This window comes from Aquarana catesbeiana, linkage group LG07 (assembly GCF_042186555.1).
Source record: "Aquarana catesbeiana isolate 2022-GZ linkage group LG07, ASM4218655v1, whole genome shotgun sequence".
Lineage (NCBI taxonomy): Eukaryota > Metazoa > Chordata > Amphibia > Anura > Ranidae > Aquarana > Aquarana catesbeiana.
The window spans coordinates 140,464,799-140,479,497 of NC_133330.1; the positions used below are offsets into that span (position 1 = coordinate 140,464,799).

The 14,699-nt window shown below is 37.9% G+C and overlaps 1 protein-coding gene across 1 annotated transcript in view; it reads left to right on the forward strand.

Annotated features, from left to right (window-relative positions):
* Positions 1-14,699, forward strand: part of GUCY2C (guanylate cyclase 2C) — a 1,918,134-nt gene that overhangs the window by 1,165,985 nt on the left and 737,450 nt on the right. Inside the window, exons 16-17 of the mRNA XM_073591935.1 lie at positions 2,551-2,637; positions 8,007-8,139. Coding sequence (XP_073448036.1) covers positions 2,551-2,637; positions 8,007-8,139 — 220 coding nt within the window. The remainder of the gene's footprint in view (positions 1-2,550; positions 2,638-8,006; positions 8,140-14,699) is intronic.

Below are 14,699 nucleotides of genomic sequence, written 5' to 3' on the forward strand. Positions count from 1 at the left end.
CAGTGACACGTAAACTCCTTACTTTCCCTGACCTACAATCTAAATATAAAATCCCGAAAAACCTTTTTTATTCTTTCCTACAAATTAAACATTTATTTTCCACCAAAATCCCACAACTGACCCTATCCATACCTACTGAATTTGAAATGGTGTGCTCCAGAGCTCCTAATGAATCTCACCTCATATCTACTATTTATAAAATCCAACATGCTGCCTCCCCCATCACAGAGCAGGCTCACACATATATGCGGAAATGGTCCCACATTTTAAACAGACCTATCTTATTAAGTGAATGGAAGAATATCTGGGAAAGTGCATCTAAGATATCTAGATGTGTGACTCAGAAGGAAACAACCTACAAAATACTGATGTTCTGGTACAGGACCCCTGGAACTTCTATTAAGACAGAAACTGGCAACCTCTGGGGAGTGCTGGAGATGTGGTTCATCTTTAGGCACCCTTTTCCACATATTTTGGGAATGTCCTTTGATCATGCCATACTGGTCACAGATTCATGCCCTTTTGGAGAAGGTCCTAGATATCCCTGTAGCCCACCAACCTATACATCTCTTACTAGGCTTACCCCTCCCAAAAACGCCAAAAACCCTCAGGAAACTGATGGCTTTCATTTTATTAGCAGCTAAACGGGTTATACCCCAATGTTGGTTAGCTAGTATCCCCCTACTTTTGCACAATTTTTGTCAGCCATCGCAGATATTCGCAGGATGGAACTTATCACAGCCATAATTGATGATTCCCTCCCTAGATTTGATGCTATATGGGGGAACTTGGACTCCTCTGAATATAACATAGAGAATCCCCAGGTAGTCTTGAGTTAAGGGGGTGAAATGACAGATTACTCTATTATACGAGTAAAATAATGCCAATGACCACAACATTACAATTGTTTCACTAATTGATCCTCTTTTTCTTTACCATGATGTGTATGTAATGTCTGACAATCATTTGACACTTTATGTTACTTTCCTCAATGCATAATATGCTACAAAATATTCCTTCATTAGGATTATACTGCTTTTGATGACTTTTCTATGTGAATGTATACTCTGTTTATGTATACTTCAAAAATACTTAATAAATAAACAATTTAAAAAAAAAAGGAGCAACCTATAAAGTAATTTTTTCACAGTACACAGTGTGTTAATACATTATAGATTGCCACACAACATTACAGACCACAGTGTAAGGTATTGCATGAATTCTTTTACAAAAAACTGCTAAAGAAAGTGGAAAAATAACAGATGTAATGGCAGGACTAACAGGCAATACAACTAGGTTAAAGAGGAAAACCCTGAAAAACAAAATCTGCTGTAATAATGCTAATGACAGACTAAATATTATGTTTTTTTATATTGCCCGTAGTTCCACATGAAGGGGTGTATTTATAAAAAAATGTACATAGCAATTCACCCAGTAAAAGTGCATGTGCATTAACGCCGTGCAATTATGGCAAAAAAATGAATGTTATTAGGCTATTTACTGTGCTGGGTGAATGTTTATCATTCATTTAAAATACTGCATTTGGCCACTAGCTGACATTGTGTATCATAGGAATTTTCCTTTATATGTATGTTACCCCATTTGTACAGAATGCATGTACATACTATTTTACTGGGTAAATTGCTATGACATTTTTTTTATAAATACATCCCTTGATCTTTAAGTAAAATACATATACACACTTGTGATGGAAGTAAAAGATCTTCTAAGTGACATTTATAGGAAAATGTAGTTAATTTCAGAATGAGAGATACTCTGAAGGATTGTTTATGAATCTTAAAAAATTATTCTAATGTTCAACTACTGCATCATGAACCTTTTTTTCCTGAACGCCATACAGGTTGTAATGTAAGCAGAATTAGTCATGCATTAATACATTTTGAACCTCTATGTACAACAAAAAAGGGGTGCCACTTAACCAATCAATATGCAGTTTTATTAAATTCACAATCGGGTAGGACAACAAGGGAATAAATTAAATTGCATATTGATTGGTTGTGTGGAATCCCCCTTTTTTTAATTTATTTTTATTTATTTATTTCAGGTACTTATATAGCGCCGTCAATTTACGCAGCGCTTTTACATATACGTTGTACATTCACCTCAGTCCCTACCCTCAAGGAGCTTACAATCTAAGGTCCCTAACTCACATTCATACATACTAAGGTCAATTTAGACAGGATCCAGTTAACCTACCAGCATGTCTTTTGGAGTGTGGGAGGAAACCGGAGTACCTGGAGGAAACCCACGCAGGCACAGGGAGAACATGCAAACTCCAGGCAGGTAGTGTCGTGGTTGGGATTCGAACCAGCGACCCTTCTTACTGCTAGGCGAGAGTGCTATCCACTACACCACTGTGCTTTTTGTTATATAATAGACTTTATTGGTAAGTGAAACCCATTTGGTGCATGCACCAATGCAAGAGAAACTACAATTATTACATGCAGCCCACCATTTAATTGTTGTTTTATTGTATGCTTGTTTTATTGCAGATAACAAGTAAATGTTTTTTTTTTTATCTCCTCTCAGGCTGTTTTGAATGATAAAATATCTTACCCTGATGGTACTTTTATGGACTGGGAATTCAAAATCTCTGTAATGTATGATATAGCTAAGGTAAAATTTTTGAGTTTGTTTGTTTGAGTGTTTATTTATGTTTAAATTGACTCACAGTAACATAAAGAAGAAGTGTAGGATTCTAAAAAAAATAAATATACATACTCACCTCCATGCCACAGCATCAGTCTGATGCTGTAGCTGTCCCCCACTGGCTCTGGGCCCGAGAACTGAGTGACCACATGATTGCTGAAAAATCAGCACAAGGATGTGTCTGTAGGATGTGTCTCTTGTACTGATGCCTCTTCTGTTAGGTGAAATCCTCTTCAATCAATGCCCCCCACCCTCGTAATCATAATTCTCCAGTGCAGCGGGGGGGGGTTAATAAAACTGTTGGAGCTGTCACAGGCTATCATCAAGAGTGCCTGGCTATGCTCATCCTTTCCATCCAGCTCCTTTATTCACAGAAGCCTATGCAACAGCTTATATGAATAAAAGCGACATATGAATAGAGGACATGCAGATGAATGAAAGGTCCGACCACTCTAGAAAAGGACTCATCACACTGACTGCAAATAATGTCTCTTGTGATGATTTTTGTATTTTTATTTTGGCTGTACTCAGGCTTTAAAGTAAACCCCCTCCCTTTTTTTTTCTCCTCCCACCAAACTTGTCTCTCCTCCTCCTGTCCATTCCACTTCCCTCTATTTTCCAACTTCCTCCCACCCTCATTCCTTCTTTCCCATATCCATCCTTCCACATGCCCTTGTTGCTCTTACATCCTTTCCCACTTTGTGAACTGTCACAAAATATGTTTCATTCTTATCATTCTTAACATTACCTTTGGAACCAAAATATAAAACATTTCACCATTACCACTTTTGCCCTTAGCAATTTTACTACCATATAACCCAGATCACCTTCACCGTTCTTACCCTTAAAACAATAGATTTTACCACCATTAATATGATATCTTATACTCATTTTCACAATCATAGGTCATTTATTATTATTTTTCCATACATGCATTTAATGTCTTTTCATATTTATGTAAATTTATGGAAAGTGTATTGAGATGGAATTCATGTTGTCAAGTGTTTTACAATGTGTGTTCAAAACTAAATAAACAGATAAAAATACCCTCTAATTTGAGGAAAAGTTATTTGTAATGGTATGCACCATGAAGTGCTTGAGAGTGCCTTAAAGTATAACTAAGGGCAACATTTTTTTTTGTTTTGGATAGAGTAGAGAAGGCTTAGAACATCTGTCAGGTTTTACTGCTGTCTGCGTCCCCGTTAGGGAGATTCACCCACTCTATTTGTCCTGTTTACCATTGTCATTGAAAGTGAAAGTAAAAGAAAATGTTGGGTTGTCCCCAGAAAAGTAATAGAGGGGACATTTTCAAATGGGGACACTAGTTCTGGTGACATGGGGGTTCCCAAGAGATTACCTTAATTTGCTGGGATTTCCTCTCACTTCCTGTTTAGCTATGGGACAGGAAGCGATGGTACATTTCTCCAATGGGACAAAGATGGCAAAAATAAACTTTACAGGGGTTATAACTCTCCCTTACTCTATCCAAAATCGATAGTTCTACTTTAAGAATTAATAGCCAACCTTTCGTAAGCACTGCTTCCACCCCCCTGAAATACAGGGAGATCAAAGAAAAACAGTCACAATTCAGAACAGGCCAAATCCCATTTTTCCGGCTCAGACTGTTATAATTGTTCAAGTTTACTTGTGAAAGATTTGAATTTGCTCTGTTATCTGCACTTATCATTTTCAGGACCCCTGAAGTCTGACAGCTGCTACTAAGTCAACTGCTGGACCCTAGACACTGTTTTTTTTCTACAGTGTGCAGTCAGGGAGTTGGTGTACATAGAAGCTTCAGACTTCAAGTGACCTCTGACCCCTGAACGAGCTGAATTGTCAGACTCAAACAAAATTAGGCTGTAGCTACATCAGCAGTTTTAATGTCATGCTACATTAGCAGCATGGATTTCAGTGCCTACTAACAAGTGGTTAAATATCTATTTAGAAAGAATTTAATATGTTCCCTATAGCCTAAACGAAGCTTAATAAAGGTACAATATATATCTGGCATAAGTTAGCCTGAATCTTTATAATAATTTAAAAATAAAAAAATATTCAGATTCTTGCAAAAGCCTAATATGATGTCTTATAAAGATCAGGTAGATAAGATACTACAGATACAGGAAGTGTTAGGTGTCTTAGAAAAGCAAGCAACAGAGAACACCCCAGTGCATGCTGTGTCTGCTGTGGTGCACTGTACTACAGATATATTGGCTACTGTACCAGTGTGTTGAGGTGTCATTCTAAATGAAAAACATGACCCAGCAGTCAACATGCAAGTTGGACCATGCTTAAAACCAATTTAGAGACAGGCCTTTTAAGGTTGTATTTGCTAGAATATTGCCTGTGTAGTACTCAAAACCAGAAAGATAGTGGGTACTTGAGAACTAAATGCATGCGTAAGATGAAGGGGAATGGTCAGTTAGAAAATGTAAAGGTTTGCTGTGTGTGCTTACTAATGGCAGAAGTACGGGCGAGTCTGACATTTTGGTGCATGTGTTGGAAATGGAATAGTGTAAACTAATCTTTGGTAATATTCCTGATTATGCTCTTTTTCTGAGAGACATTGTAAATTGAAATGCTGGTGACGAAGTGTATGTCTCTGTAATCGTAGCAATCTAAAAGCGGGTAAGAAAGATGGTGCTGTTGTCAGTGTAGAGTGTGATTATGTGTAAGGAACCTTTAACCACTTCAGCCCCGGAAGATTTGGCTGCTCAATCACCAGGCCATTTTTTGCAATACGGCACTGCGTCCCTTTAACTGATAATTGCACGGTCGTGCAATGCTGTACCCAAACAAAATTGACGTCCTTTTTTTCCCACAAATAGAGCTTTCATTTGGTGGTATTTAATCACCTCTGCGGTTTTTATTTTTTGCCCTATAAACAAAAGAAGAGCGAAACTTTTGAAAAAAACACAATATCTTTTACTTTTACTATAATAAATAGCCCACTTTTTTTTTTTTAAATAATTTTTTCCTCAGTTTAGGCCGATTTGTATTCTTCTACATATTTTTGGTAAAAAAAAAAAAAAAACATCGCAATAAGCGTATATTGATTGGTTTGCACAAAAGTTATAGCATCTACAAAATAGGGAATAGATTTATGGAATTTTTATTATTATAATTTTTTTTACTAGTAATGGCGACGATCTGTGATTTTTATCGGGACTGCGATATTGCGGCGGACAAATTGGACACTTTTGACACATTTTTGTGACCATTGACAATTATACAGCGATCAGTGCTATAAAAGTGCACTGATTACTGTAGAAATGTCACTGGCAGGGAAGGGGTTAACACTAGGGGGCTATCAAGGGGTTAACTGTGTTCTAACTGTAGGGGGGGATGGGATTGTCTAGGAGGAGAGAGAGATTGGTGTTCATACATAGTATGACTACACGATCTGTCTCCTTCCTCCTGAGAGAACAGAGATCTGTGTGTTTACACTCACAGATCCCGGTTCTCGCTCTGTCACGAGCGATCACGGGTGCCCGGCGGCCATTGCGCCCGCCGGGCACTAGCATCGGCCCCGAGCACGCGCTGTGGGCGTGTGCGCGCCCCTAATGGCCAAGAGGCGAAGCGACGTAAGGTAACGTTGTTTTGCCCAGCCGTGCCATTCTGGTGCAGTAAAACTGCAGTGGCTAGTCGGCAACCAGTTAAGTGAGTCTATGTACTCTCTCCCACAGAGCCATGTATCAACAACCTGTCTTCTCAGAGATTGGTTAGGATATTCTCCAGTCAAGAGACAGGGCATTTTTTTTTTTTTTTTTTTTTTTTTTTTAGGGGATGAAGTATTCTGGTAAAATAATAAGTCACTGATGTACAGTAGGAGAAAAAACAGAACCATCTCATATGTCCCCCCCCCAAGGAGCATCTGAGATAATCCTGACTAGAGAATATTTGGGAAGAAGTTCAGTTTCCTATTGAAATAATATTATAAGCAAAGGTCAGCAAAGATTTGTGAAAGACAGATGTTGTCAAACAAATTTACTGTGCTTTTATGTTAAGTATTGGCTAATGCACCTGCTGATATTCAGGAAGTCTGTATAGGATATTTGAGGTCCTAGGGTGACATTTAGAAGAGTGTGCTGTAATCCTGAATGTACACTCATGCACCTGAATTAAAATGGATTAGATACATTTCCTTTTATTGTATCGAAGAGTGACCCACAGAGTTTAAAATAACACTTTCTAAAATAGATTTTTTCACCAAATTAAATGTTTAGGGATTTGTTTTAGTTCTATTTATAATTCTTTATAAAATGTTGCTAAAAGCATAAATTCTGGTTTAGCTTAGAATAACATTCCTTTTTTTTTTAAATGGCATATATTTTATTAGGATTTATTTTGAATGGAGTGATTCATTCATTTCTACTTTTTGGATCGTCTCCCTGACTTTTATTGGAATAAAGTTGTATCTGGACCTCTTAGTAGTGGTGTGGCACTTCAGTTTCCATTTCTCTTACATTATGCTACAAGTCAAGGAAACCATGGAGATAAAGTGTAGAAGCTGTCTAAGAACCAGATCATTTATATCAACATCAGTACTTTAAGATAGCATTACCAATGAGATAACCTTATGGGTCCAGTGCTATTTTTCCTTTTCCTCAAGTGATTCAATCCTGAGACTTTTTAATGGGACTCTGATAGGGAAATCCTCCTATACCTCCAGAACTTCGGTGGCTTTCCACCCCAAGCTTCAAGTGTCAGCCCATGAAATATATTTTCTGTAATTTTCTATAAAAATCCATTTATTATGTCACCTATATATTTAACTGGAATCCTAAATCCCACAGTGTAGACAGTAAGTCAAGACTCTAATGCAGCCTTTCTCAACCTTTGTAACATGGAGGAACCCTTGAAATAACTTTCCAATCCTAGGGAACCCTTGCTAATAATTACAATATGTACAACTCATGGTGCATTCGTGTGATGGTCAGTGGGAAGAACATTCTTTACTTTTTTAGTTGGGAATAATCCCTCTTGCAGATAGCTAATAGGGTAATTGGTGGTAGTGGAAATGTATCTGAGAGGAAGAAACTTGCTCAAGAAACCCCCATAAACTCTGGAGTAACCCTAGGGTTCCATTAAGTCCTGGTTGAGAAAGGCTGCTGTAATGGTATAAGTACCATTGTGCACACATTTCAGGAGTATGTTTTGATTGAGGTTCTTTTGATTTTAGTTACCCTTTTTTCAACCTGTTTATAAGATATTGAATATATTTGGATGTGTGAGTGTAATTAATTACATTTTTTTGCACTCTATGATTTGTATAGAGAAATAACATACTGTATATTTTATATTTAGCACAAAATAATAAATTTCATACATGACAGGGAATGTCTTATCTGCACTCCAGCAAAACTGAGGTCCATGGCCACTTAAAGTCAACAAACTGTGTTGTAGACAGCCGTATGGTGGTAAAAATAACAGACTTTCTTGGCAACACTATTCTATGTCCTAAAAAAGGTAAATCATCTTAATACTAATTTATAGCTTGTAGCTAGTTTTTTAGTTCTAGAGTCACAAAGGGTTAGAACCACTGTTGTTATTGCAGTTTCTACTTGCTTTCCTTTGTACAAAAAAATAATGTATTTACAGTATGTCTTTTCTCTTATTTCAAGTCTCCGTGAAAAATAACACAGGCAGCAATAAAACAGCCTGACAAAGGTTCTAGTCCATCTCTACTTGAACTGAAATTTAAAATAAATGTTTGGATTACAGGTAGACATTAGAAGTAAGCCTGTTAAATCCACCAAAGTGTATAAACTAACATCACTGGTAAAGTGTTACCCAACAGGGCCACAGCCCATCTTTAAGGCTAGCTACAGATTATGCTATTCTGTGTTGATGGGTGATTCAGTGTTGATGGGGGAATCACTACTGCAATCAAAATACAATGATCACTGCTGGTGGCTTTTAGGCACTGGCAGTGATCAAATGAAAAAAAAACAGACAGGCAGATACAACCAGCCTGCCCATAGATGGAATCGAAATTTGACCAGTTCCTGCTGGCCGGTTTAAAGGGTAAGTTCACCTTTGTACACTTTTTTTTTCTAAATTCCAGCTCCTCTATGCACCAATATAACATTCAAAAAGGTTATTGCCAACTAATTTGAAAAGAGCTAGTTCAGGTCCACATCCCTAGTACAACATGCAAAAACCAAGTTCCTCAAAAAGTGGGACTTTAAATGGACCAAAAACGCTCAGGGAGTAGGGAATTTTATAAAATTACAAGTTCATTACAATAAATTAATACCATATCAACAAGGTTAATACAATTGAAACACATGATTAAGACAAGAGCAGACATGGAGGACAAGCAATTGGAAAAGGGAGCCCAAATCAACTATCGGAAAGACAGAAGAAATCCAACGCATTTCAACAAATGAGGTTGATTATCCCCTTACTAACCTTGTTGTTCCAGCCTGCTGCTTCCTTCCTCTATCTCCTGCAGTCTACAGTGAGCATGAGCTGTGAGACCCTGGGGGCCACGACCTGGAGCCAGACTGCAGCGCAGTCCATCCTCACCACTAGAAGCTCTGGTGAACACCTGCTGGCTCTTAGACTCCGCACCCTGGGAAATCTATGCTCTAGCTCCCACTGGGATCTGTTAGTGATCTAGTAGACCTGCTTCCTGAACCTCCCAGGGTTCAATCTGCAGCAGTCAGTCCTAGGGTCCACTACCTTAGCGGTGCACTCCTGACTCCTACGGAGTGCATCTGTCACTTGGTCTCAGGCGACCTGACACCATGTCCACATCAGAAACTCCCTGCATCTGAGTCCCCCTCCCAAAGAGGGGCCAGAGCAGTGTCAAGAGAAAACCCAACAAAAATCTAAATATACACACAAAAACAAGAGGAAAGGAATAGACAGTAAATAGGTTATAGTGTAAGACATAAATTAATACACCAAGAAATGGACGCTCAATATTATCTTCCAAAAAGATGATGATAACCATACCTATCACTTGAGGGTATGTGAAATGAGTCTATCACTATGGGAGTTAATCCATAAAGGTATTCGCAGGAACAAATCTCACTACAGATGGCCACTGAAGTTCAAACAATGCTGTGCCGTGGATGAGGTCATAAGAGCAGAAAATGCTAAAAAATGATTCAGCAAATATCCAGGGGAAAGCTGAATAGTCAACAGCCTAACCTAAAATGAAGAATGATACATATTTATATAGTACCAGGGGAAAGAAGAGTTATCCCATAGAATATTGAAAGTCAGTAGGCCCCAAGCAACGGAGAAGTATCACATACCTTGTGGATATCATAAATGTAGCAGGTCCTTGTGTCTCCGGAAAGATACCCAGAGCATAAGGAGCTGCGTGCTTTTATGTGGTGGTCATAATGAAGAAGGGGGGTGTGGTGGATGATGTCATCCAAGGGTCTTCCCTGGCTACAGCTCCATGATTGGACCCCTGAGCTGACGGCGCAACGCACCACGCCGCCGACACAGGTGTATCCAATCATGATGACACTGGGTCACTGCCCACCCGCAAACAATGCCATTGTGAGAAAATGACGCGAATGACATCATCGCGAGCAGACGCCAGACCCGATCATGACGCACACAGGACAGAAGGCACACAGAGGCAAACCACGCACCAGAAAGAGAGAAAAAGTATTGTTGCGCTACTAAAAAATTTTTTTCTCTTAAAAGTGTAAATCAGCAGCCAGCATCACCAGTATGATAACCGTATACAAAATGTGATAAATAAATAAATGCAGCGCTAAGTGTCATTAACCATGCATTTTTCTGTGGTTAAACAAACGTATAATCAAACATGCGTTTTCAGTGATTATACAAACATGTAATCAAACATATCACCTTTCATAGGTAATAAGGATGTTCATCCGAAAAAATGTGATGGTGATTCAAAAAATATATAAGTGAAAATAAACAACAAATTATAAGTGCAGTGTCTACACACATGAATCATCTAATTAGAATAATATATATCACCCTACATCACAGCAGTGTATAGTGGTATATAAAGGAATAAAGTCCATACATAAAAAACTCTAGCGATAACGCTGTGCAAACTGTGACACTGATGAGATCCCGTAGTGATTATTACATCTGGTGGGAAATCTTCCTGCATACAGATTTCATATAGAAATAGTAAGGTGGGGGGCAGGAGGCGGAGCCTAGCGGAGCAGACATGCATTGTTAGAGCTCCGCACCGCTGAGGAGAGAAGAGAAGGACAAAGCGGAGCCTGCAGGCTCAAAAGGTATCCATTTGAACCTTTTTGCCCCAGGGAACAAACTGTGAAAGTTTGGGCAGGAAATATGGTACTGGGAGGAAACCGTGGCAGAAATAAAAATCACCTCACAAAGAGCTCACAGGCACTCACTGCAACTAAAGCAGCTCCAGTCACCTCACAAGATACAGCATCAGGGTGCTCTCACAGACAGAAAATGTCACAGCAAGACTCTCCATTTGAGTCAGATACAGAACAAATCCTCTCACAAACTTCTCCACAAGCCTCCTCAGCATCCCCAGTAATATTATTACAATTTGAAAAGATGCTTCATAAGGCTTTAAAACAAACCTCAGACCAAATAACAAAAAGCCTAACCAAAGAAATAAGAGAGCTGGGAAACCGCACCGCAGCCTTAGAAATAAAAATGGATGAAATTGAAATTACAACCCAAGAAAATATAACAGAATTGGAACAATTAAAAAAAGAGAATTTAATACTTCAAACTAAGCTCGAAGATTACGAAAATAGAGCCAGACTTTCAAACTTGCGCATAAGGGGAATACCTGAAGCTGTGACAGACCTGCAATCTACTATTACTGCTCTATTACAAGAACTAAAGCCAGATATCCCTATTGAACGTTTAGAACTGGACAGAGTACACAGAGCCCTCACAGCCAAAAAGAAAGATGGACCCCCACGTGATATAATCACAACATTTCATTATTACAGAACGAAAGAACAAATACTAATTGCTGCAAGAGAAAAAAAGGAACTTAATTTTCAAGGACACAATTATCAAATTTTTGCTGACCTATCCCAACTTACTATTACTAAAAGACGATCCATGAAACCCCAACTAATGGAACTGCAACGCCACAACATTATGTATCAATGGGGCTTCCCCTTTTCAGTCAGATTTAACTACCAAGGTACAATTTACAGAAGCAGATCAGCAGATGAACTACAACAAACCCTTTTAAAATTAAATCTGACAGAACCCACAAGCAGCAACACTCCCACACGCAGAAGAATGGCATCATCTTCACCTTCAGGCAGCACCCAGAAAATTCCAGAACAAAATGGGAATCATCATTCTCACAAAAGAGGCCGTTATGCCACATCATCCATGGACCAAGAAGATTCAATGGACTGACATCCTAATTCCTGATATCTCTTCATTTATTATACTAAGAGATGGTTCTCTATAAAAAAACCTGTATTTATAACTGAATGTAACTGCATTCTGATAGTCACACACTGTGTGGGATCATGTTACATTCCAGTTATATTTCTTATTACTTCTGATTCATATAGCCTTAGAATATATAAGTGAAATAAGGAAAATCTTGTTTAGTTATATATTATCAGGTAATAACAATAGATTTATTACTTTTTAGGACAAATATGTTCAATAATCCAGAAGTAATGGAAGCTTTTTCTTTCTTTTCTTAAAACAAATATATTATTACCTAACTAGTTCCTAGAATTATGTTTTTGTTTATTCTAATCTGAAGCAATACAACCTCAATTTTATGAGTTAACATATCTACACAGTTGCATATGAATAAAATATGTAATTGTTTACTTTAAAAGGGTTAAAATCCCAAAATAATTCAAACTATCTTCATCAATACCAAAGTTATTAACAGTACCTTTCTAACTGAATTATTTAGCCTAGGGCAAGACTAACCATATACAACCACCCTGGAATAAATAATTTCAACAAAAACTATATTCTGCACTCCAATTAATGAAACATCATTTTGATGTCTTTTGACATAGCACTTCTCTCCTGTAAGCGGAAGATCCGTGTACCCCCATTAGCCTCATTCTCCCAACCATATTATGTGGGAGTGTGACGAAGGCACTTATTCCCCTGAGAGAGATATTTATTCTCTTTCACGGGTAAATTGTGATTACTTGCAAAAAATAATTTATACAATGTATCATCTAATCTCATATGTTTTTTGTTTACTCTTTACTCCAGAATTCACTGGTTTCTTTTCTATCTATTTATCTCTTCAGTCCACACAGGTTGATCTGCGCAGTCAGCTCTGCATAACAAAAAGTAAGTCAAAACTATTTGATCTGTTGCCATGGCACCACTGAATATACTCTCCCTGAATGTTCAGGGAATAAATGTCCCTCAAAAAAGGACCAAAGCCTTCCGTACTTTCCATAACAAGAAGGCTCACATAGTATGCCTCCAAGAAACACACTTCACCAAAGATTCTACTCCAAAATATATTTCTCCTTTTTATCAACAAATTTACACGGCTTCTGCCTGTACCAAGCAAAGGGGAACTCTAATTGCATTTCACTGATCCACACCATTCACCTTATCAGAAATTAAAGACCCAGAAGGTAGATACCTGATACTCATGGGTTATATAATGGATACAGCAATCACGGTGATTTCCTACTACACTCCTAACAAACAACCTACACCATTCCTCTCACATATATTACAAGTGATTAATACACACAAAATAGGAACAGTGATAATGTGTGGGGATTCGAACCAGGTCCTCCTCCCATTTCTAGATAAATCACCTTTTACACCATCCAAAATAACCTCTAGATTACCTTTTTCTCAACTTCTTTCCAAATACAATCTGGTAGATTCATGGAGAGAAAGTAACCCAATGAAAAAGAAATTCACTTATTTCTCGCACCCTCATCAAACCTTCACCAGAATAGATCACATTTTTCTAACAATAGGAATGATACCAGAAATTATTGCATCAGATATAATTCCGATTCCGTGGTCTGACCATAATGCAGTATACACTACTATAGCCTCAGCCATACCAAAAGCGCATGACCCAACGTGGTACTTACCGGACATAATGCTCAAACACCCACTACATCAGATGGCCATTGAACAAGCTTTAAAGGAATACATATCAATTAATAATACAACAGACATCTCCCCAATAACACTGTGGGAAGCTCATAAGCCTGTCTTGCGTGGTACAATACAAAGACAAATGGCACTATTTAAACGGGAACGCAAAAATCTAGCAAAAAAACTAGAACTCAATTTTAATGCAGCCTACATATCATTCCAAGATAATCCATCTCAGAGTACAAAATCTCATCTGGAAAAATCTAGATTGGAATACGATCTATTTCTCACTGAGTCAGTTGATAAATCCCTCAAACGCTCCAAACACAATTTCTACATGAATACAAACAAACCAGGTACATATTTGGCTCGGGCATTAAATTCAACTAACAAATCTTTCAAACCAATACGTTTGAAATTATCAAAAAATGTTTATACTTGTAATCCAGTTAAAATAGTCCATAAATTTCACTCACATCTCGCAACTTTATACAAGACAAACATTGAATTTAATCCTACAGAGGCTGAATCCTTCTTCTCAAAAATAACCTTACCTGAGTTATCTCAGAATCAAAAAAGCAGTTTGGATGAGCCTATAACTATAGATGAAGTTGCTAACGCCATAAAAGACCTAAAACTTAACAAAAGACCAGGCCCAGACGGCTACTCGGCTTTATACTATAAAACATTCTCAGAAATACTCTCTCCCATTCTCACTGAAACTTTTAACAAACTTCTAGATGGACATTCTTTTCGGCAAGAAACACTAATGGCAATTGTTTGTATGATCCCAAAACCCCTTTCTGATGATACTTCCTGTGTGAATTATCGGCCTATCTCTCTGTTAAACCTTGATATTAAATTATTAGCAAAAATAATAGCAAAACGCCTCAATAGCATTATAGGAAAATTAATACATAGAGATCAAGTAGGCTTCATGCCAAATAGACAGGCAGACGATAATA